Source organism: Helobdella robusta, assembly GCF_000326865.2.
Source record: "Helobdella robusta unplaced genomic scaffold HELROscaffold_10, whole genome shotgun sequence".
NCBI lineage: Eukaryota > Metazoa > Annelida > Clitellata > Rhynchobdellida > Glossiphoniidae > Helobdella > Helobdella robusta.
The window spans coordinates 3,754,766-3,780,923 of record NW_008703571.1 but is presented as its reverse complement, the minus strand read 5'-3'; the positions used below and the strand labels follow the sequence as shown (position 1 = coordinate 3,780,923).

The window sequence follows — 26,158 nt, the reverse complement described above, 5'->3', positions numbered from 1 at the left end:
GTGTAAAATGTTTGCTACAAATTAAAATCTTTTTTTTTTCATCGTAATTGTCAATGTATTTTTTAATGAGGTTTTCCCATTGCATTCTCTTAATATCATTCTTTGGCAGTCTGAATTTAAATTTAACTTAATTAATATCAGCACAAATTATTTATACAACTTTGAGTCAACATTACCATTTAATGCATTCATTATGTTACTAATATTATTTATTTTTATTATACTACATTATTATATATAATTGTTTGCTGATTATTATAATTATATTGTATAGTGTTATACTTTATAGCTATAGTATAGTGTATAGTATAGTCTAAATTAATTTAACCTGTGTAAAGTAACATTTTCATTTAAATAAGATGAGTGACATTTTATAATGAAACACACAGGCATTTTGACTTGGTTGAGAATCTGTGTCTGTCAAATCAAAAACTAAGCAAATATTTTTTAATTAAAATGTATTATTGTTTTTAATATTATTTTGACAAGTTAAGAATTAAGATTTTATAATAGTTTATTTAATGTAATCTCAATGTCATGTCATGTGTACTTAACTACTTATGTATGTGTATGTAATGTATGTGTATGTTATGTAAGAATGGAAAATGTATAAAACGAAATGTATAAATGCAGAAAATTATACTAATCCCGTTTCTTTTTTAAATGTACTAAACATAGTATATAATATATAAAATGCAATACGAAATTGAATTTAAAACTGCAAACGAGACAAAAACTTCGCAAGCGATAAGTTCAGATCAGACGATTAATCAAAGACGCTGAAGAAGACAACGACGATGTTTGATCCATAGGAAAAAAAACAATTTTTGCAATAAATTAATTTTTATGCCATATCCATTATATCCATGGCCTAGATAAACTACTTAATTTTGAAAAATTAGCTGAAACTCAAAACTATTTTGGCTCTCCATATTTACACAGATCTGTGTTAGATTTGATATATAAAATTATTCTCGCTAAACTGAAACACGAAAATTTTTGTTTTTGTGATCTGCTCCGTAAAGTAAATAGACAGGATTTGCTGAACAAAAAATTGTGATGGATGAAAAAGGCAAGTTTGTTTTAAGACCAATTGGTCGTATATTAGATGAAGATGAACCTGGAGATGATGAAGATTTGTACCGATTTTGGTTCCAAAAACAAGTTTTTACATCTGAGAGACACTGTAGTGTTTTGAGACCTTGTACAACTATTGCTCAGACGTGGCGCATGAAGGAAAGAGTACGTTTATTTATTTATTTGTTATATTTAATTTTAATATGTGCTATCAGTAAAAAAGTAAGGTAAAACCTTAGGACACCACCCCAAGTTGTTTACATAGGATAATATTGTAGACCTTTAAATTTGACTCTGCCTTTACTAATTAATATTCATGACTAACCGAAGCGCAGTAAAACGTGAGATAGGTACTTCTAAGCCATTATTTGTTATCAAAACAGAAATTTACTCATATTTTAACTTTTTTTTTTATTTAATGTTCACTATTTCAACTATTGGACAAGTAATGATCTGAAAAACTTACCTAGTTAAATTATTTTCAATTCGATATAAATAAATAATCAAACGCTAGATAATTAAAAATGGGCGGAGTCAATTTATTAAAAGTACATTATGATTGTAAATATGGATGATACCATAGGAGTACCTATCTCACGTTTTACCCAAAGCGTTTCATTCTATTTTTAATTTTTAATTTTAAAGTTTTTAACAATATTCTAAAAAATATCATAATTTTTTATTTTAAAAAACTCTTATAAACATAAAAACTATTTGTAATTTTATTTGCATTTTATATTTTCATTAAAAAATAAAAATAGAAGAATTATCAAATAATGACAATGGTTAATAAAAAAATAAAGTGCCATAATTTACAATAATGTTGAATAAGTGCCAGTGCTTTCTGGAACCGTTCTTTTCAATTCGCAATAGTACGCCACCACATAAATTCAGTAAGGTATGATGATACATGAGCAGCACACACACCATTCATCCTTTTAAATTTTTGTTTGGCGCTTCGCTACAAATTCTCCACCCATTTGTGTGCACTCCGTTTACTGCTCAAATGTAATGAGTGATTCACAGTTTGATGGTATAGAGGCTGGTTATGGGTGTGATGCTGCTATAAGCAGCGTCTTGCCTTTCTACTTCTACCAGAAAGGCATCTTGAGTTTGCATATCAATGCCTACAAAAACCTGGCATTATCATTTTATACTATTGCATTGCATGCTACCAAACCGTGCTGTTTTGCCAACCCAACAACATCTAGTTCAACCATTTTTATTTTTTTAACTGAGGGTTAAACTGCCATATTTAATGTAAATTGACAATAAATTTTTTATATTAAAGCTCTTTCATGTAAGAAATTGCACAGCTTAACTATTTCATTTAAATTTAAACTGTATTTTATTTGAATTTAATCTGTATTTTAATATATAAGCTTATCATATTTGGCATCAAACATATTAATTAACATTTTTTACTGATAATTTTTTTAACTAATTCATTTAATAATAATGATTTCATTTCATTTTTTTCAACATTCAAACAATTTCTAAAAAATTTGTTAATTTATTACAAGAAAAAGAACTTCAAGATCTTCAATATTATTCTATGTAACAACTTGCAGGTGGTGTCCTAAGGTTTTACCAAAAAGTAAAACCTGCCTATGATAATTAATCCAATGTTTCAATATTTGTAAAATTACTAAGCCCACTTTAAATACCACAGCATATCTTTTTTACTCTGTCGGTGGTAAATACCGCTGCATATATGGCTGTAACGATTCTACCAATAAAGAAATTACTCAAACAAAGAAACAATGGAACTTAGAGTTCCTTTGTTAAAAATACTATAATTACCTGATGAACTACATTTAACAATATCTCAAAATTTAGTCAGATCTTAACTAGAGTATGCAGCTTGTGTTTGGTCTCTGTGGACAGTACGGGAAACAGGTGATAGAAAGGGTCCAGAAAAGAGCAACAAAGTCGATCAAGGCCTGCGAACATATGAAATATGAAGATCGTCTAAAATTTTTGAGCTTGCCAACACTGAAATACAGAGCATTAGAGGGGATCTCATCATGATGTATAACTTGTTTAGAGCTAAAGATCAACGTGACCTCCCAGTAATGATGAAAGCTGGGGGACGAACAAGAGGACACGAAATTAAATTGACTGCTCTTCCATTCCATAAGAACTTGAGGAAACAATACTTCATCAATAGATCAATTTGTATCTGAAACAATCTGGGTGTCGATGTTGTGAATGCTGATAATGTGAATGATTTTTAAAAAAAGTTGGATACTTATCTTATGAATGCCAGATTTATGTATGATTGGAGGGCAACTGATACTTGATGTGACATTGGCTATTTGTGAGATTGGGATATATTCAATTTTTTATTTTTATTATCAGTATGTATCAGTATTATCGTCAATTTATTGATTAGGATATGTGATTATTTAATTTATTTATTTATATTTGTTTTTTTTATTATTATCTTTTTTTTATTTTACGAGGTTTAATACATTATTTAACTTATAAGAACATTAATTATTTTAAATTTATTCAGTATAGACTCATAGGTTTATTTAATTATTGTTTTAAAATTGTCTTAGTTTTGAGAAGGCACAGGGACGTTTCGTCTTCGCCTTTGTTTAACGTAATAATAATAATAATAATAACAATAGAATGCTAAAAAATTGGAACAATAAACGGCTTACACTGGGATTATTTCTTGATCTCAGCAAGGCGTTTGACATTAATAAACCACGATTTGTTCATTGCGAAATTTCGAACATTTTCGCGATAATATTTCTTCTTGGATTACAGGTTATTTAGCCAAATGTTCTTGGCTTACTGGTTATTTAGTCAAATGATTCATATATATATATATATATATATATATATATATATATATATATATATATAGAAAGGGGTCGTCCGCGATTGGGATGGAGAGAGCAGGTGGAGAAGGACATAGTGAAAGCGGGGTTGCGTGATACTGAGGCGAGTGACAGATGTGAATGGCGTCGAGGGGTATTTCGGTTTCATCATAGGTAGCCAAACAGCAACCCCCGATCTCGGGGAAAATGTCGTCTAAACGTGTGTTGTTGTTGTTTGTACATATATATATATATATATATATATATATATATATATATATATATATATATACACAAACATATATATAATTAAATTAATTTAACTCAAGATGAAAACTGTCAGTGTTGCTTTAGTTTTGTGCCTGAATATAGGCGTTGACCCCCCAGACACTGTTAAAATATCTCCTTGTGCCAGACAACAATGTTGGATAGGTTTGTTGGATGTTTATGTATATTTATTTTCTATAAATCATGCAATAATAATTTTTATTTGTAATTTCTTATTGATTTCGTGTTTTTTTCACCCAATATTTTGTTCACTTTTGAAACTTCAATAAATATAGCTATTTAGCTCATCAGTTATTTAAAAAAGAATCAAGTTGATCATACAAAAACTATTATTTATTAATGTTTAAAGAAACAAATGGAACAAACACAACAAAGAAAAAATTTATATAAAAATATTTATAGCGAAAGCTTATGAATTTAAAAATTTTTTCAGATACTTCCCGACTTGGTGAGGTTAATGGTGGAAATGTTCAAAAACCTATTGAAATTATAGGAGCAGCACTTCAAAAGCAGTATGAAAGATGGCAACCAAAAGCCAGGTGGATTGAATTGGTTAATTTTTTTTATTGCTATTGATTAAAAGTTAATTGATGATTCGTGTTATGTATTAAAGGTACAAATTAAGTCTAGACCCGACTACTGATGATATCAAAAAGTTATGTCAGTCCTTGAGAAGGAATGCTAAAGATGAACGAGTTCTTTTTCATTACAATGGACATGGCGTCCCTAAACCTACTTCGAATGGTGAAATTTGGGTTTTCAATAAGGTTTATAATATTCATATATAATGAAATATTATTTTAAATTGGTCATAAGTGCTCCAGGGGACCGGGTTATCTGGTCTACTATTTTCTTCACTAATTTTTCTTTATGTTGGTTAGTATATTAGCTTAATCAGACTATTTTCTTTTTCGTATTTTATTTATTACGGATGTTTTTTTAAATATACTTATGCCATTTAATTTTGTTGAGTATATTATACCACATATTTTTAAAATTCAATCAATCAGTCAATTCTCGTTTAGCGTCCAGAGACCCAGTTCCCCCGAGGTAGGACGTTGTTTTCTTTGCCATGAATTTTTTGCAACAAATTAGGCGATCAGTTGTATCCATTTCATTTAAATTTAGAAAGCTCTAAATTTTTATGTCTTGGTTGATTGTTTGCGACCAGGACTTTTTGGACGGCCTTTGGGACGTGTGCCAGGTACTTCAACATCTGCAAGAGAAGTTATGGCACTGTTTCCACTTCGTTTGACATGACCAAACCACCTCAGACGGTGTTGTCGGCGTTCGTCCTTTATATGATCTAAACCAGCACGACGCAGGATTTCGATAGATTTGATGGGGTCTTTCATACTAATTCGTTGCATAGATCGGAGCATTTTCATGTCGGTTCGTTGAAGTTGTTGTTCCAGTTTGTTTGTCATTGGTCATGTTTCTGCACCATATAACAAGGCCGGACGTATCACAGATTTATAAAGTCTTGATCGTAGTGGTAGTGGGATGTCACGCGGCATCAATATAGAGGCAAGGAGATGCCATTTATTCCAGGCTTCAGCTGTTCCAGTACAATCCAGAACATCCCCTAGATATTGAAACAATATGACTTTTTCTACATTATTGTCTTCAAAAACATTGCTATTTTGAATTGATGCAAGCAGGACAAACAAAATTAGACACTTTAGATAAAGTACCAATTATTTTTGAACAACGTTTGTGACACCACTGGTTACACTGCTGACACTTGATTGAATTGTTACCTACACCAGCTTTACAAACTGAACAGGGCCATCGTCCAGTAGCTGTGGATTGGATGGGTTCACCAGTGTTCATTGCTTTGATTTGCTGATGTTGACTTTGAATCCATCATATTTTTAAAATTACACATAATTAAAGATAGTATTTGAACCCAAAAATATGTTGGATATTTATGTTTTCTCTGTTTTCTTAGTTTGGTTTTTTAGATTATAATTAAATCTTTTCAAGTCCTTAACTTTATCCAAAATATGCTTTACATTTTTTTAAATTATATGTACATAAGCCGGTCAATAGTAGATCAAATTGGGATTAAATCCAAATGTTCTGATTAAGCTGTTGGTCTTTGGTCTAATTAGATGTGGTAGATTTATTTAAAAAATTACATGGGTCTTTCTTTTGATAGAATTTTTTAGTGCTTGCTTATTTGAATCAGTACAAGACTTAATGTTTTCTAGGCCCCTCCTCGCTTGAGATGAGCTGTGGGATCCTAGCAGAGGCTGCTGTGTTACTTTGGTTGCTGCCGAAAATCAATCAATCAATCTTTGTTTTGCGTCCAGAGACCCAGTTCCCCGAGGTAGGATGTTGTTTTCTTTGCCATCAACTTTTTGCGCCAAAATAGACGATCAGTTGTATCCATTTCATTTAAATTTATAGCTTTCATGTCTTGCTCGATTGTTTGCGACCAAGACTTCTTTGGACGGCCTTTGGGACGTGTGCCAGGTACTTCAACATCTGCAATAGAAGTTATGGCGCTGTTTCCACTTCGTTTGACATGACCAAAGCACCGCAGACGGTGTTGCTGGCATCCGTCCTTTATATCATCTAAACCAGCAGCACGACGCAGGATTTCCGTAGATTTGATGTGTTCCTTCAGACTAATTCGTTTCATCCATCGGAGCATTTTCATGTCGGTTCGTTGAAGTTGTTGTTCCAGTTTGGTTGTCATTGGCCATGTTTCTGCACCATATAAAAACACCAGACGTATCACAGATTTATAAAGTCTTGATCGTAGTGGTGTAGTGGTAGTGCGATGTCACGCGGCATCAATATAGAGGCAATAAGATGCCATTTATTCCAGGCTTCAGCTGTTCCAGTACAATCCAGAACATCTCCTAGATATTGAAACGATGTGACTTTCTCTACCTTAATGGCTTCAACAGTGCTATTTCGAACTTTTTGTTATGGATCAATGCAAGCAGGACAAACAAAATTGGACACTTTAGATAAAGTACCAATTATTTTTGAACAGTGTTTGTGACACCACTGGTGTTGCCGGCATCCGTTCTTTATATCATCAATACCAGCACGACGCAGTATTTCGGTAGATTTGATGTGGTTCTTCAGACTAAGTCGTTGCATACATCGGAGCATTTTCATGTCGGTTCGTTGAAGTTGTTGTTTCAGTTTGGTTGTCATTGGCCATGTTTCTGCACCATATAACAACACCGGACGTATCAGAAATTTATAAAGTCTTGATCGTAGTGGTAGTGGGATGTCACGCGGCATCAATATAGAGGCAAGGAGATGCCACTTTTTCCAGGCTGCACGCATGCGTGCTCGAACGGCAGCTTCAGCTGTTCCAGTACAATCCAGAACATCCCCTAGATATCGAAACGATGTGACTTTCTCTACCTTAAAGGCTTCAAAAACATTGCTATTTCGATTTTGTTGTTGTGGATTGATTCAAGCAGGACAAACAAAATTGGACACTCTAGATAAAGTACCAATTATTTTTGAACAACGTTTGTGACACCATTGGTTACACTGCTGACACTTGATTGAATTGTTACCTACACCAGCTTTACAAACTGAACAGGGCCATCGTCCAGTAACTGTGGATTGGATGGGTTCACCAGTGTTCATTGCTTTGATTTGCTGATGTTGACTTTGAATCCATCATATTTTTAAAATTACACATAATTAAAGATAGTATTTGAACCCAAAAATATGTTGGATATTTATGTTTTCTCTGTTTTCTTAGTTTGGTTTTTTAGATTATAATTAAATCTTTTCAAGTCCTTAACTTTATCCAAAATATGCTTTACATTTTTTTAAATTATATGTACATAAGCCGGTCAATAGTAGATCAAATTGGGATTAAATCCAAATGTTCTGATTAAGCTGTTGGTCTTTGGTCTAATTACCACCACAAGTGTTCATTGCTTTGGTTTTGCTGATGTTGGGTTAGGGTTAGGCCAGTCTGGTGTTCCAATCTTCAAACATCTGTGCTGCATTCTGCTCAGACGTGGCTGTTAAAACGATATCATCAGCATATACTAGACTCCAAATGTCACCAGTGCGTATCGGTTTTGTGATTTCTTCCATCACAGTTATAAATAACAGTGGACTGAGAATCGAGCCTTGGTGAACTCCAACGCCGATTTCAAATGCATCTGTATTTCCAACCGTTGTGCTGACAGAGTCTTAGTATTCGTATACATTTCCATCACAAGTCGAACAAGATATTTTGGAATGAGTTCCGACGTAGACTCCACCTGATTGCTTCACGGGGAACTCGATCAAATGCTTTTTCAAGGTCTACCCAAATTTGTGATAGTTGTTGATGCTTTGCGAGGTACTTCTCTTGCAGTTGCCGAAGGATGTGAATTGCATCAATTGTTGATTTCCCCGCTAGAAAACCAAATTGATAATTTTCGATTGTGATGCACGACGTTAATCTTCTCTCAATGATTTTCTCGACAATTTTCAGGGAGTGTTCTAACACACGTATACCCCGATATGATGAACAGTTCAATGGATAACCTTTGCCTTTGTATAGCGGAACTGTCATGCTATAATTCCATTCAGTCGGCATTGAGCAATTTTTCCAGATTTCACGGCAAAGTTGTAGTAACGTTTGGATACCTGCAGTATCAGATGCTTTGATAATGTCATTTGTGAGTCCAGAGGGCCCTGCTGCCTTTCCATCCTTTATAGCTTTCAGAGCTTCTGTAAGCTCCTCTACAGTGATGTCCGGAATCGGACCTTCGATGGGTGGAGCGTCAAAGTTAAATTGATGGGATTTGTTTGAAAGCTGCTTTCTTATTTTGCACCGTCTCGCTCCACCACCAAGTTTTGCGGTTGTTCTGGCGTTTTGGTCCAGATTTTCCACCTACAGCTGTTGCAGCGTTCACTAGGGTGTCCTGAAAAGATTTCCAGGTTATGTTTACCTTCTCCAGACGATCCAGCTGTGCCGATATCAACTCCTCGAATTTCTCCCTGAATGTGAGGTTGGTTCTTCAGTTTCCATGTCTTTATTCTAGTAGGCATTCTATCTGTCACAGGGCGTAATCGTACCATGATCATATCGGCCACCAGCAATCTATGTTGGGGGATGCATGCCCCGCCTGGAATGACTTTTGTATTCCTGAATAGTCGTCTGTTGTTGTCTGACAACAATAAAGTCAATTTGTGTGCATGGCATCCCGCTTTTATATGTGATCATATATATATATATATATATATATATATATATATATATATATATATATATATATATATATATATATATATATATATATATGTAGAGTTTATATAGCGCTCGTTCAAGTTCTCACAAACGCTTTATCCCACAAGTGCGCTTTGATTCTTTTTCTAAAAATCACTTCATCAATCTCATTTGCTTTCAGCTCTGTTGGCAAATCATTCCACATCCTTGGGCCATACACTGCAAAACTTCTTGACGCCATTGATGAGTTTACCAACGGTTTCTGAAAATCATTTTTTTTGGAAGATCTTAAGAATCTACCCGCCACTGTTATTGGTGTTTTTTTGCACAGATCCATTAGATATTTCGGAGCCGAACCTTGCATACATCGTTTCATCATCACCAAAACTTTGAAAACGATTCTGCTTTCAATTGGCAGCCAATGTAATTCACGAAAAATTGGGGTCACATGGTCATATTTTTTTCCTTGTACTATAGGCTTCGCTGCCCTGTTTTGTATTGATTTTATCCCATATATTGTTGACTTCGGACATCCGCTCAGCAAACTGTTGCAATAATCAACCCGACTGACCACAAACGCATGGATCAGAGATTTTGTTGTATCCAGATCAAGAGAGGCTCTTATGCGGCCAAGCTGTCGAAGCTGAAATGAACTGTCCCTAACGAGGTTATTCACATGCTGATGCATATTCAGTGTACTGTCCAACCAGAAACCCAAATTTTTCACCACACCAGTGAACGGCACCATCACAGACCCAAATCTTATGCTCTTTACATCAGTTTTCGAGAGCTGTTGTTTAGTTCCAATCAACATTACCTGTGTTTTTTCCTCATTTAATTTTAGTCTGTACGAACCCAACCAATTCTTTAGGCACATTATTTTCTCTGAGACAAGTTCAACCATTTCCACCACCGACCCCACCCCAGCGCTGCTGATGATCTGTATGTCATCTGCATATGCGTACACGCGCAGATCATTATGTTTCAACAATTTCGCTACTCCTGAAGTGTACAGGAGAAAAAGGAGTGGGCCTAACAAATGTATTGCTCTCTTCTTGAAATAGGTGTTCAACAGGGAGAGTTCATGGCTTTCAACAAATTCCAGAATCCGTACACCGTCTTCGTTTTGAGACCCGTAGCCAAAGCCTCTATGGACACCGTGGAGCCCATGTGCTTTATCTCCAACATGGCCGTTAATGTCGCCACATATCAATGGTATCTCCGATGATGGTGTTTTCCTGGCGGCATCTGAGAATGTGTTCCAGAAGTCATTTTTGCATCTTCAGATTCACCGGTCTGTGGTGCATATGCAGAAAACAGTCAGAACCTGTTTTCCCATTCTGAGTTTAATCAGCATCAGGCGTAAGCTGATTCGAGCCACCTCCAGTACATTTTGTGCCAGTGATTCCCGTATGAAGATTCCCACTCCATTTTGGGCTGCCTTTTGGCCATTTCAGAACAACTTGTAAATCCCAATTAGAGAGACACCATTTGATTTCCATCTTGTTCCCTGCAGAGAACATATGTCAACCCTTCGCCTTCCAAGCATGTCGACAATCTCCATGGAGTTTCCAGTAAGCGATCCAGTATTTAAAGTGCCAAGTCTGATATTTTTTTAGTATGTATGTAGGTTATTGTCTCGTGATACAGTATGTGTTAAGATTAGTTTGGTGTTGTAATTGGTAATTGTATAATTGTGTAATTGTATTGTATAAAAGTGGTATTGTAATTGATATTTTTTTGTATCGTATCATACCGTTTTGTATTGTGCTACTAACTAGTAATATTAAAAACCGTTTAGTAGTGTAATATTAATTGATGATATTAAGAATCGTTTGTATAACTGTTTGTAGCGTAATAGTACATTAGTAATTTTAAGAACCGTTTGTCGAGCTGTTTGTAGCGTAATATTAATGGTAGTATTAAGAACCGTTTAGTAGTGTAATATTAATTTGTAATATTAATTTGTAATATTAAGAATCGTTTTGTACCATTATATTAATTAGTAATGTTAAAAACCGTTTGGTAGTGAATTGTTGATTAGCAATATTAGTAACGAACTGAACCGTGAATATTGATTTATCCTCATTTGAATATCGAACTGTTGATTTGATCTCTGTTATGCTTTTCGTTTATTGAAAGAAAATATCTAAAATAGCCTGGTGTTGTGACACATGAAATCTTAGTTTGGAAAAAAATCGCCCCATTCAGAAAATCTGACCTGGATTTGTGAGCCGGATTTAAAAATATGGGGATAATATTAATATATAAAAAGTCGTTGGTTGTTGAAAATAACTATTGAAAACTGAAGTTTGAAATTACGTGTTGTTAGAATTAGGTATAGTGGAGATTGAATATAATTGATATCAAGTGTAGTTGCAGCCGAGTTTAGTAGGGATCAAATATAGCAGCGTTAAGTATAGGAAAACCATCAAAACCACTGCCATAATTAAACTTCAATAAATTATAGCAGTGCTTAACCACACAACAACAACAACACACGTTTAGACGGCATTTTCCCCGAGATCGGGGGTTGCCGTTTGGCTACCTATGATGAAACCGAAATACCCCTCGACGCCATCCACATCTGTCACTCGCCTCAGTATCACGCAACCCCGCTTTCACCCTGTCCTTCTCCACCTGCTCTCTCCATCCCAATCGCGGACGACCCCTTCCTACCACTCCTTCAACCTCGAACTCCAACGCTCGCCTAATCCCGACCCTTTCATCCCTTCTCAACACATGTCCATACCACCGCAATCTCGATCTCCTTATCAATGTCACAATGTCCTCATTCAGTCCCATCATTGACATCAGCTCTGTACTACTCCTCCTATCCTTCACTTTAACCCCACACATCATCCTCACCATAGCTCTTTCAGCCCTCTGCAGTACACTTTCCTCCTCTCTCCTCAACACCCAAGTTTCACCACCATATATCATCGCTGCTCTCACACATGCTTTATATACCCTCCCTTTCATCTTCACTGACCATTTCTTTCCACACAATACCCCACCCAGTTCCCTAAATTTCATCCATCCCACACGAACTCTAGCCGTAACTGCGCTCAAACATCCTCCATCCGCATTCAGCTTATCCCCTAAGTAAACAAAGCTTTCCACTCTTTCAATACCACCACTCAACCCCGTCCTTGCGTCTGTCCTATTAATCAGACCATGAACACATTTCTTACATTTGAACGTGCCTTCCACCTTTTTCAGTGCCCCCCTCACACCACTACATCTCTTATGCACCCATTTCTGACATCCTATACACAATACCGAGTTAGCCTTCACTCTCCTGTCACATACCCCACAGGGGTCTATTTTACTTATCACTCGCTCCCCACCTTCCCCACTCACCATTACCTTCGTGTTACCAATATTAACTTTTAACCCTTTCTTTTCAATAACACTTTTCCATCTGTCAAATTTTAACTGCGATTCTTCTATGCTATCAGCCATCAAGACTAAATCATCTGCATACAAAATCTCAAATAACAACCCCTCCATTATATTTCCACACACAACATCCATCACAATTGCAAACAGAAACAGTGATAACACTGATCCTTGATGCACTCCTACCTTAACACTAAAAGCGTCCGACATCTCCCTTCCAACCCTCACCTTTGTCTTTGTCCCTTCATACAGCTGCATCACAGCTTTAACAAGTCTCTCATTCACTCCTTTCTTCCTCAACGCCCATTCAATGACCTTCCTCGGTACTCGATCAAAAGCCTTTTCTAGATCCACAAAACACATGTACAATCTTCGTTTTTTCTTTCTATAATTCTCCTGCAATATTCTCACCATGAACAACGCATCCACCGTTCCCCTACCAGGCATAAACCCACACTGCATTTCATTAACTGTAACCATACTTCTCAACCTCCTCTCAAGCACCCTCTCCACTACCTTCATTCCGTGCTCTAGTAATTTCACACCCCTATATGACCCACAATCTCTCACATCTCCTTTGCCCTTATACAACGGCACCAACACACTGTGTCGCCAATCCTCAGGTATACCTTCATCATCAAACATACTGTTAGCAATTCTCATCATAACTTCAATTCCTATCACCCCACTCGCTTTTATATGTTCTGCCGCCACTTCCGAAACCCTTGTCGCCTTACCTAGTTTCATTTCTCTAACTGCTTTCTCTACTTCCTCCATCGTCACCTTCTCTATAGGTCCGTGTGTGACCGCGGATTCCACATCTCCATCCCACTCATTCTCTTCATTCATCAACCTTTCCATATGAGCATTCCACACCTGAGCTTTTTCCTCCTCATCTATGCACAACTTGCCAGATCCATCCCAAACACATCCATTCCCTATAACATCTTTCCTATCCCTCATTGACTGCTTTGCTACTTTGAACATTTTCCTCGAACTCACATCGAATTCCATTTCCTTCATTAACCTATTCGTATTGCAGTTGCCACTGCCTGTTTTGCAACCTTCTTAGCCTTCCTATACTCAGACTCCGCTTCCTCCGTCATGTCCCTTCTCCATACCCTAAACCTCTCCTTCTTGACTTCCAAAACCCTTCTTATATCTTCATCCCACCACCACGTCTCACCATGCCTACACTTTTCTTTCGTCCATCCACATACTTTATCTGCCGTAGCCAACACACAGTCCCTGTATCTCTCCCAAACATCTCCATCCTTACCACTCTCCCAATTTTCAGCCACCTTCACTTCAAATGCCTTCCTCACCTCTGCATTCTGCAACTTCCATGTCTTTCTCTTTGCCACAAACTTATCCTTCTTCCTCCTCCCCATTTCTTTTGATGTCACATCCATCACAACCATACTATGCTGCAACATACCAGGTATCGCTTTCACATTCTTCACATACTTCCTATGTTTGGCCCTTACCAATATATAGTCTATCATCGATCTATGTTCCCCTGACCTATAAGTAATAAATCGCGCTGGTTCCATTGTGAACCAAGTATTCCCTGCCACCATGCTATGTGCATCTGCCAACTCCAACACTCTACGCCCTTCCTCATTCCGTATACCATATCCCCATCCCCCATGTACACCTTCATATCCGTCTGCATCCGCCCCCACATGACCATTCAAATCACCCAACAACACCACAAACTCATTCAACGCCGCTTGCCCAATCTCGTCAGAAACATCATCATAAAACCTATCCTTCTCCTCTTCCTTCCTACTTTGTTGCGGAGCATATCCTGATATCACCCTCACTATTACTTTTCCAAACACCATCACCACCACAATTACACCATTGCTTCTCCGCCTCACTTCCAACACCTTCTCCACCAACTCTTCTCTTACCATCACACCAACTCCTCCCATACCATCATCCCCCTTTCACCACAACTTATATCTTCCACCTTTAGCCCCCACAAACCTTGTACCCTCACCCTTCCATTTGATCTCCTGTAATGCAGCCACGTCAACCATTCTCCTCTGCAGCTCCTCCACCATTTCCAAACTTCTTCCTGTCAACGTGCCTACATTCCAGGTACCAAACCTCCAACCCCTTGGTCTACAAGTAGTCCTTCCATCTATAGTGCCTTGCAGTGCTTAACCACACAGAAATTTTATTCAATTTTTGTTGTCAATTATAAATTTGTATTTTTACAATCTGTTTAAATTTATTTAAATCTTGATTCATTTTAGCACTACACTCAGTATATACCACTGTCCGTGTGTGACCTCCAGATATGGATGGGCAGTCCCTCTATTTATGTATTTGACTGTTCTAATGCTGGTAACGTTGTTGAATATCTTAATAATCCTCACGTAGGGGGAACGTACAAAGAGTTTGATTTTGCAAATGAAGTAACGTATTTTTTGTGTATATACTGTTAATAGCTACTGTTGATCTTTTGCAATTAGCTTTGATGTTATATATATATTAGTATTTGTCCATTTTGTATTTAAATAAACGTAATTTTGAACCTAATGTAATTTTAATATATCACTTTACAGGACCACTTGTATTCTAAAGATCCTGCATTTATTTCGGTACCTCCGTCAATTTCTTCACCTTATTCGTACATCTTATTAGCAGCATGTCAGGCCAGTGAAATTTTACCTTTATGTCAACATTTACCTGCTGATCTATTTACATCTTGCCTGACTACACCCATCAAAGTTGCTCTTAAATGGTTATGCTCAGGAAACTTCTCGATTGAAATTTATTGCATAAACGTTTTAAATCTAAATACTTGTTTTATTTTAATTAATATAGGCTAAATATTTTTATTAAATGGTTTGTTTTTTGATTATTCAATAGGTACGCTCTTTCAAAAAGTCGCAAAATAGTTCCAAGTTTTACTGTGGAAATGGCAGATCAGTGGGTTTTTTAATTATTTATTTAAAAATTTGTGTATCTGGAAATTTCTAAAATAGTTGGGCGCAATGGACTCAACTGTTCCTAAAGGACCATTGATAGATTTGATTATATATATATTACTGCAATTAGTAGATACCATTTTTATCTAGTTTGTCAAAATTCAGTAAAGTATTAAGTACTTATTTTAATTACTTGTACTTGACACCAAAGTACTCGTAGATTTGTACTTGGTGTTTTACAATGTTTTCGTATTTGGACTTGAAAGTTTACAAGTAAAACGTGTAAGTACTTTACAAAAATTTTTAAATTATAGTCAAAAATTTTAAAGAAACTAATATTTTATTTTTATTTGAAGATTTTGGCCATTTTTCTAGATTAGGCCAAATTTAAAATTTGAGCTGAATTTCGTCATCTAAGTTTTAATATGCAATGTGTGCGTCTATGTTTCTGTCTACATTTGGACACACGCATGTATATCTACGTTTACAAATTGTGCACACTTGTTTACATGTAAACAAACATGTACAATTGTACATGTACATAAGTTTATATCAATTAATGAACGTATTATATATGTGCAAAATGATTTGAGGCTGAAGAATTACGATCGTATCGCTTGGACCATCTGATTCACGCAGATCGAAAAATGTTAAATCCGGTACATCCGTAGTTACTATATAAAACTTGATTGAATTTTTTATTGATTTGTAATAGAAGTTATTTATATGTTTTGTTCTTTAGTGTTCTTTTTGTTCTTTAGAATTTTAGATAAAAGTACTTGTATTTGAGCTTTTGTACTTGTACTTTTACTTGGCCTTAGGTTGTAGGAGGCCCTAGACAAAGAAAATTTGGTGGCCCCAAGTGACATTTTTTAAAAATGTGCACAAGAAAATTTTACACATTTAAAAAAATTTGCAACCTGAATACGTTTGTTTTATGATAAATTCTTGCTACATAATGCTGCGGTTAATTAAAAATAAAACAGTTGGGTATATAAAATTAATTCATCGAAGTAAGATTTCTAAAAAAAAGTTCTAAAAATCCTCGTGACTGCCTAGTTTGCCTATGCCTAAAGCCGACCCTGCTTGAGGTGTAGGTACTTGAACTTGTACTCGGAAATTTTTTGTACTTGAGACCTGAGTACTTGTACTTGAGTACTTGTACTTGTAAAAATCTTTGTATATTTGTAACATTATTTAAATTTAAAAGAAAATTATGTCTTATAAATTGTGCACACATTTTTAATCAATTTTAAATTAGTATTGAGTGATTGTTGATATTTTTATAATACACCCATTAGGTTAAATGTACATAACAATCTTTTGTAAATCAAAGCAATCTTTTACAGTTTCAATGCAATTGTTTTGATTTACATTCTAAGACGACCGACTGGCGATATCCAGAGACTTGTCGATATCCAGGGACTTGTCGATAGTTCGATCTCACCTTGCTGTTACATTTTTTTTATTCTTCAAATGCACCTTTGTCAAACGCAGAATTGCTTACATATTATTCTAAACTTAGAATTAAACATTCGTGCCACAAAGGCTGTAGTGTACATTATCCACACCACAAGACGCAAAACATTGAACGCGGTCACCAAGATAGTTATCCGTATAGTTAACAATATAATGGATATCTTATCAGGATCTCAGTGGTTTTCGACTTTGGATCTAAAAAGGTCGAGATTGAAAAGAATTTTTTTTATTATTTTTTTTTTATAAAACCAGATTGGGGCCAAAGCTGGGAAGATGGGTGGTGGAGATTCCTGAATCTAGTGGTAGGTATGGCGGCAGTAAAAAACCTATATAACGCTGTGTAAGTTTATAGACAGACATAGTTTATAGGTTTCTTGGTTCGGTCTTAAATTTTTGTTCGGTCTTTGTCCTATACTAACATTTTTTCTCAAAAATAATGATCATGTTCATCTTATTGCTCTTGATTTTTCTAAAACTTTTGATACTCCTTAATTACTTCTCCAACGAATTTCCTCAGTTTTTCTTCAAGCTCGGCTCTATTCTATTTTTTTTTTGGAACAATGCAACTCGCTTTGAAGCAGGCTTTTCGATAAATCCTTTAATTTGCTATCGTTGAAATGTCAAGAGATCTTTTTTCTGACACCAATGTTGTGGGTTCGACATCGGTACCACGTAAACTTTGTAAAATCAAAAAAGAAACAATCCAAACTCTAAACCAGGCTGCTGAAATATTAAATCGCCAAATATTAAATCTCTTTAACGCGGAACTAATCTCAGTCGAATATATAAACTTCAAACGATTCATCTTTACAACTCTAACTCTAGCCTTTCTCCACTCTACAACTAAATCGTGCTATGCAAATTTACAATCGAGTGCTTCAAAGATATCTGATTCTAACGAATGGAAACATAAAATTATAAAACCAAGATATTAATAATAATTAATTGAATTTAATTATTTAACGCAACGTAATCTGCATAACGTCATTTTGACTATTCCAGCGAATATGCTTTCAGAAACTTGTTAAAAACTGTTTTTTTTTAAATGAATAGCTGTTTAATAAATTTTATGCTTTTTTGCGACTGAATTATGAATTTTTTATTACACACTGCACACTGCATCTGATACTTGAGAATATCTTCTGTGTCCGGATCCAGGTACTGCAACAGTCTTCAACCATTTCGCCCATAAATTATATTACACCATGTCACTAATAAATCAAGCCTTTGAGTGATGTTGAATTAGTTTTAAATGCGAAGTCTTTGGTTATCAGTTTTTATCTGATCAGTTAGCATTCAGTAATATCTTGTATTTTTTGATAAAAATGTGTTTGGAAATTATAGTGTTCTGGATATGGATGAATAGACTGAATTGTATAGCACGTAATTAAAAACAACAGAATTCCAGGATTACTTAATGATCGTAGAACAATGCTTGGTGAATTAAATTGGATCTTTACAGCTGTCACCGACACCATTGCATGGAACACACTATCTAGAGGTTTGACTAATTTTTTGTCTTTAAAACAGTATTTTGGTTTTTATTTTTTTATATTATCTTAGCGATTGTTTTATTTCAGAATTGTTTCAAAAGCTTTTTAGGCAAGATCTTCTTGTTGCAAGCCTATTTAGGAATTTTCTTTTGGCTGAAAAAGTATTAAACTTTTACAACTGTTCTCCTATCTCAATACCTCGATTACCATCTACACGTCATCATTTTATGTGGTTGGTCGTTAAATAAAATTTAATCAATACAAATACATTTAAACTTAAGATTAGAAAGGTAAAAAGGGAGTCAGATAAGATAACATTGGAATTTACTCTTTTTGTTTTAGATAAGTCTGTTCAATGTTATCTATTGGCCGTGCGCTTGATTTAACTTTGTGTTTATGACGTTAAGACATTTAAAAAAAATTTGTATAATTATGGCAGCATAGATTTAACAAAACTATTTAATGTTTTTTACATTATATTTTTATCAAAGGTTAGCTTGGGAATATGCGCTGGATGGAATTCTTCAACAACTTCCAAAAGTCCTTGAAGACTCTTCTGCATTTCAACACAGCCCTTTTTTTTCTGATCAGTTAACTGGATTTGAGTTATGGCTTGATGGAGCAATCAATATGAAACCCAATGATCAGTCTTTTTTGAATCCTCCAGAACAATTACCAATTGTTTTGCAAGTTTTATTGAGCCAGGTACATAGACAAAGGGCTTTGCAACTTCTTGGCAGGTTTCTTGACCTTGGACAATGGGCCGTTAATTTAGTATGTGTTTATTCTGTTTTATTGAAGTGATTTTACATTTTTCAATAAATAAGGTTCAAATTTATAAATTTGTTTTTATTTGAATTTTTTAATTAATTTGTTGAAAAAAACGTTGGTTAAATGTGGGTAAGCGGATGAATTAACATTTAACCGATTTGTTTTGAATCGACTGCAACCGTTTGAGACAAGATTGGAAACATTACGATATCAAACAAAAACCAAAATGACATTCAATAATAATTGATCAAAAGATTTTAAGTCGGTTGAGAAATTGAAAGAATGAAGCAACTGGAACTAGTGCAAGACATAAAGATAGTCACTGTGGTTTACGTTTCTGCAAGAATGTTGAATATCTGATGGGAAAACATTTAAGAACATTCTCGGAGACTAACTCGTTTCCAGTCCCATCATAAAAACCCCGACATACGACAGTTTTTAATTTAAATGAATAGCTGTGCAGTTTAATTTATTACTACAATGAAACTTGCTGTTGAAAGGCTATATGAATATGCTTTATTGATTTATTCATAATGCTGTCCTTTTTTTTAAATCTTTATATAAAAAACTTCGACTGAAAAGGATTCTTTTTTTTTTAATTTATTACAATCATTTGTTGTATATGTTTTTAATAATTACAATTTGTTATTTTTTTTTATAAATGAATATCACAACAAACTTTTGTTAGGCTCTTTCAGTTGGCATTTTTCCATACGTCTTAAAGTTGCTGCAAAGTTCAGCTAGAGAGTTGAGAACTTTGTTAGTTTTCATTTGGGCTAAACTGCTTGCAGTCGATAATGTTGGTATAATTTTCAGATAAATTTAGTTAATTTTTATCGGCTTAAAATTGTTTAATTGTTGTTATAATATTAATTATTTTAATATTGAACAAAAGCTATTTGTTTCTGTGCCAAATCTTAAATGGACTGCTTTTCATGAGCGAGGATGAATACGTATGATGTTGCTAAAAATAATCAACATTTTATTTATATTATTTTCTAATTTATTTAAATGAGATACTCATATGCAAAAATGGAGTTTTTAGTCTTGACAGCACATCTGAAGGCAGTTTCTATAGCAATTACAATTTTGTTTTGAAAACTGCAGATGAAAAGAAAAATGTAAATTAAAAATGCAGAATTGGAGTCAGTCGATCTTTTGATTAAGATTAATTCATTTATTATTTATTTAATTTTGATTTTGATTGGCATTGAACGTATAAGTAATTTGTTAAATTAGTAAGTTTGATAACTGAAAAGGTTGATATGTTAAACGGTAGTTTGGCAGATTTCCTATATTCAGTAAGACTTGTGTGGCAGGAAAAAACTGGAATTTTAGTTGGTATTTGCAAACCCTAACCATATGTGATCTGTTTTCAATTTGACAAGATTGCTTTTGGCTGAAGTTTTGGAAAATTGCTAAGCATCATGGAGAAATCATAAATCTATTTTTTTCTCCAAATGCCTACTTTTTTTTATTTGCGAACCTCGTCAATCTATACACTATTTTAAACATTGTTTATTCATTTTCAGAGTTGTCAGTCAGACCTAGTAAAAGACAATGGCCACAAATATTTTATTGATGTTTTATCTGACATTTCAACGACGGTTATTCTTTTAATTGATATTTTTTAAATAGATTTAATTTTCATTTCACAATCATTTATCGGATAAAAAATTTTGCATAGCTGTCTTTGTTCAATGCACGCGAAGCCATTTTAAGCGGTCCGCGAGGCACTGTTGACAAAAAAAGTTCGTAAGCCACAAATTTTAAAAACATCTTAAAAAAAAATTCTACCCTCCTCCTTTAAAGGTAAAATAGTTCTCGATGCGGCCCTCACAGGAAAAAGTTTGCCAACCTGTTTTATGGTTTTGTTTTTTTAAATTGAAATGATTCTTTTTCAATTATTTCATTAACTGAGTTTTGCTAAAACTATAATTGTGTACCCATTACTCCATCAACCAAACTACTTTTTATGATTATTCAAATCTTACCAATAACTTTGGTAATTTTCCAGTTTTTACATGTTTTCAAGTTTTCAGTTTTAACGAAGTGAGAAGTCGTCGTTAATCGAAAGCGTTTTTTTTTCAACAATAAAGTTATAAACTACGTTCAAATGACTCATTTTAAAACTTAGTCTTCATATTTTTCAGATGTCATAAAATAATATTTGTAAAGTGGCTATCAAAAAAATTAGGGTTTATATAATTTCAAGAAGCGTTCATTATTCATTTACGTTCATTATGAAATCATTAGACAGCATTATTTAAGATTATTTAACAATATATTAAGAGCTGCGTTGTTGTTGTAATAAAATTTAACAGAACTTTATAGAAAAGCAATTCTATACGTTTTCTACATTGTTTAGTTTACAACTAAAGTTTTCAGTTTTTCTAATGATTCTTCTTTTTCATGTTTATTTAGTTCATAAACGAAATTCTTGCAAGTTTTATGAATTGATCTAATATGCATTACATAATAGCATTTTTCCCTCACACATCCATTCACACAAGTATATATTGTACTTCAAGACATTGTTGCGCGATTTATTCCGCTATGGTCTAAAGATATTAATGTAACTTTTAACTATCGTGAAGTTTTCAATCTTTATTCGGTTCAAACACAGACTTTATTTCAATGCCATCATTAATAGAACCAATTAATTACTTGCTGATCACAGAATGACTAGATTTTGCATGATTCACAGCTCAATTCCATAATGCAACAACCCTAACCTCACTTTTTACAACTTGTGCCGAGCAAAGATTGTATTATTTAAGATTATTTAACAATATATTGAGAGCTGCGTTGAATATACAACATAGAATTATAAAACAACCAAGATAATTGAAATTAATTATATAGCGCATCTCGACTATTGCGTTGGTTGTTAATACCTAACATAGGCGATTTTCCTCATTGAATAGGGGGTTAACCTATCCAAACGGACAGCCTTTATTGTAGCTCGTTATCTTTTCTTATCTTGGATTCTGTAGACCACATTGTTCATCTTGTTAATGATCTTTAGGTACTTTTGCAAATTCTTCGTACTTTTGGGCGTCACCACTCAGTGTTCTGATCGTAAATTTCTTTTTAGGACATTTTAAGAGCAAAACGTTTAGAGACAATCTGGAATTAAAAACAAACGTTTATGCCAGATGTGCTGACGATATCTTTGTCGCATACGATGATCCGGAACAAGTCGTCCAGCTACTAGCAACCCTGAACCAATCGAAATTGAATTTCACCATCGAGCCATTGTCATTTCTGGATGTTTTGGTAACGCTTGACCAACAAAGATTTACAAATGCCGTATACGTCAAAGTAACAAATAAAGGTATTTGTTTGAATGTGTTAAGTGAATGTAATGAACAATTTTCAAAGTAAGTGCAATAAAATCCTTTGTGAACCGTTCATTCACGCATTCATCCTCAACTGAAGATCGCAGTACGGAACTGAAAAGAATTACTAATCTACTAGTAAGCAATGGTTACAAAACCTCATCCATTTAGAGCACTTTTCGATAAAGGCTACAACAATATATCAATATATTTAAAACAATGACAACGACATAATTGTATATTACAGAAATCATATAATCGTATATTATAGAAACCATGTCTTCCTACCAATAAATTTAAAAACAGAGGAATCATCGATAATGAAAACACGGAAAAATGTTATATTTTACGACGTTGAAGATTGTAAAACTAAATATTCACTTTGAACAAATAAGGAACTAATAAATAGGCACAGTATAAAAATATTTGAGCATCTGGGCACAAACACAACATATCAATTTGAACACCGAAGTTTTTCTGTTTTATAATGAATAAAATAAACAAAAATTTTGGTTTTAAACTAAAGAAACTTGAAAATGATTTACGATCAACCGTTAGAAAAATCGAAAAGTTAAATTTGAAGTTAACTAACGCCGAACATGCTGCGATTTTCATATATACAGAATTAGCGTAGTTAATTCTCGTACAGACAAGACTGATGATGGGATCGTTGATTTTACAACATATATATATATATATATATATATATATATATATATATATATATATATATATATATATATATATATATATATATATATATATGTACAAAAAATCCACCGACGATTCAGCATTAACAAGTTTTATGGTTGATTTTCTAATATTTTGAACTAGTTCTTTACAATTAAGTCTATTCAAAATGTTGAAATCCATTTTATAATCGTTTATGATTTTAATTGTTAAAATTAATCAAGCAAGATCCCATTTTTATAATCGTTTATTTTTTATATTATTATTAAAGTTATGCATATAGATCTATTTCGACGTAAAGTCATCATCAGTGCAATATATATTTTAAATAAATTCTATTAATAGTTAATTAGTTGTATTTTTTAATATATTAAAATAAAATAAAAGTAACGAAATAAAAACGCAAAGGTTCATTGAAATTAGTAAACAAAATATTTGAAATTATACGATTGTTCATGCTACGTGGCCGTTGTCAAGATGGCAACCAACAATGTCACAAATTTGAAGCGCGAAATTAATTAGAATATCGTTTCTATTATTATTATTATTATTAATATTATTAATTATTATTTTTATTTAATAATAATAATAATAATATATAATAATAATGATAATGATAACGATAATGATAATAACAATAATAATAATAATGATAATAATAAGCAAGGAGATATTGTCTATCCTCCGTTCAAAGCATCTCATTTTGGTGCAAGAATGTTTTCAGTTGCAGCAGCCAGGACCTGGAACTCATTACCGATTGATTTAAAAGTCAACTCTGACGTCAGTCGTGACGTCTTTAGAGGCGGCTTCAAACATCATTTTTTCAATAAAACGAAGCATAGTTAGCGCCCCTGAAGATAGCTCAATAGAGGCGCTTTACAAATCTACAATGCAACCAATGTAATCTGCTGTGATTTTCGTCAATAATTGCATTTCTGACATCCAACACACACATACATATATATAATATATATATATATATATATATATATATATATATCGATGTATCTGATGACAAATCAACTATTTTCATATATATATATATATATATATATATATATATATATATATATATATATATATAATATATATATATTTATATATTATATTATGTAAGTTTCAGAGTTGATTATATTTATATATAATATATATATAATTAATAAACTGAATAATAAATTACATTTAATTATTAGAAAAATAAAGAAATTAAAATTAATACATTATGCTATATCGATAGAATTTAATGAAACTTGTATGTATGTAATATATATATTATTTTTTTTTATTATAAGAAAACTTGTATAGCTACTTTTATAGAACTACCCAAAGTCGCTATCCAACATAACCAAAAGAAAAATTTTGTCCATTTAAGTGATCAAACAAAAACATAAATATTTTGAAAATAAACATAAAATAAAGATGCCATTAACCAAGAATCAATAAATAAGGTCCCATGACACAATTCAAATTCACTCACAAAGAGCACGCACACCCACGACCGATATATACACATGCATCCAAAACCTCTAACAATTGAAAGTGCAGATACAATTACAGCAGTAAATACAAAAAGGCTAAATAACTTTTAGAAGTCATTATAACCCATGGATAATATCCATTTACCGACAGAGTTGCCGATAGATAGATATAACAATTATCTCATCTACTCAGCAAAAAGTAAAGCAGAGAATAATTAATTTCCTGAATAAAACATGCACACACACACATAAACACACATATAAACATAATAGAAAGTAATAACTAAATAAACAGGATTATTTGACCTCATATCAATCATAAATATCTGTACACTTTCAAATTCAAGCTAACTCATTCAATAGCAATTTTTATCCACAAATATTATTATGTAATAAACAGTATTCATTGTAAAAATAACTAATATAAAACGGATAAATCCTTTAAATTCATATATAGATGCACACATATACTCTCGACCATACCTAATCACATGTAACAACCATGTAAGAACCAAACAGCAACTATTTTAAACCAAATCATAGATACGTTCATCCACACTTTACCCACACCAATCACACACAATTATGCACAGAAGATACACAATAACAATAATTCAGAACAACCAACAGACAAATAGCCAACCACCCGCACAATATTAATAAATCAATTCAAATTATTAGAAACACACGAAACACACACATCTCATAACATCCAAAACACATTCAACGTAAGCACATCCAAGCATAAAACATAAAACACCCACATACATTACGTACTCGACAACTCAATTATATAATTAAAACGTAAATAAAAATAAAATCAATTTTATTCCATTTTGTGACATCCAAATATTTACTGCAGCCAACGCATCTTTCAGTCCTTCAGCTAAATCATCAAACTTTTTAACAGGAGCACATGATACTAACTGAATGTCATCTGCATACGCATAACACTCTACTTATGATTCTCCATCATGTCAAACACATCAGCCGTATACAACAAGAAGAGAAATTGTCCCAACACCGATCCCTGAGGGATGCCGGTTAACATTTTTTCTTCATCCGAATATTCATTACCAAAAAATATCCGCTGTGATCTGTCATTTAAGTACGACTTGAAAAATCTTAGATTCCATAGATTGTTGACATTCTTTGAACAA

At 33.5% G+C, this 26,158-nt stretch overlaps 1 protein-coding gene across 1 annotated transcript; it reads left to right on the top strand.

The window, feature by feature from the left end:
* Nucleotides 1-1,059: 1,059 nt before the first annotated feature.
* HELRODRAFT_71730 (hypothetical protein) lies at nucleotides 1,060-18,966 on the top strand (the record flags this gene model as incomplete). Its single annotated transcript, XM_009012052.1, has 9 exons — nucleotides 1,060-1,242; nucleotides 4,238-4,351; nucleotides 4,650-4,735; nucleotides 4,810-4,963; nucleotides 15,069-15,255; nucleotides 15,400-15,559; nucleotides 15,688-15,747; nucleotides 18,626-18,726; nucleotides 18,806-18,966. The coding sequence occupies 9 exons, from the start codon at nucleotides 1,060-1,062 to the stop codon at nucleotides 18,964-18,966; spliced, it is 1,206 nt and encodes a 401-aa protein (XP_009010300.1).
* Nucleotides 18,967-26,158: the final 7,192 nt, after the last annotated feature.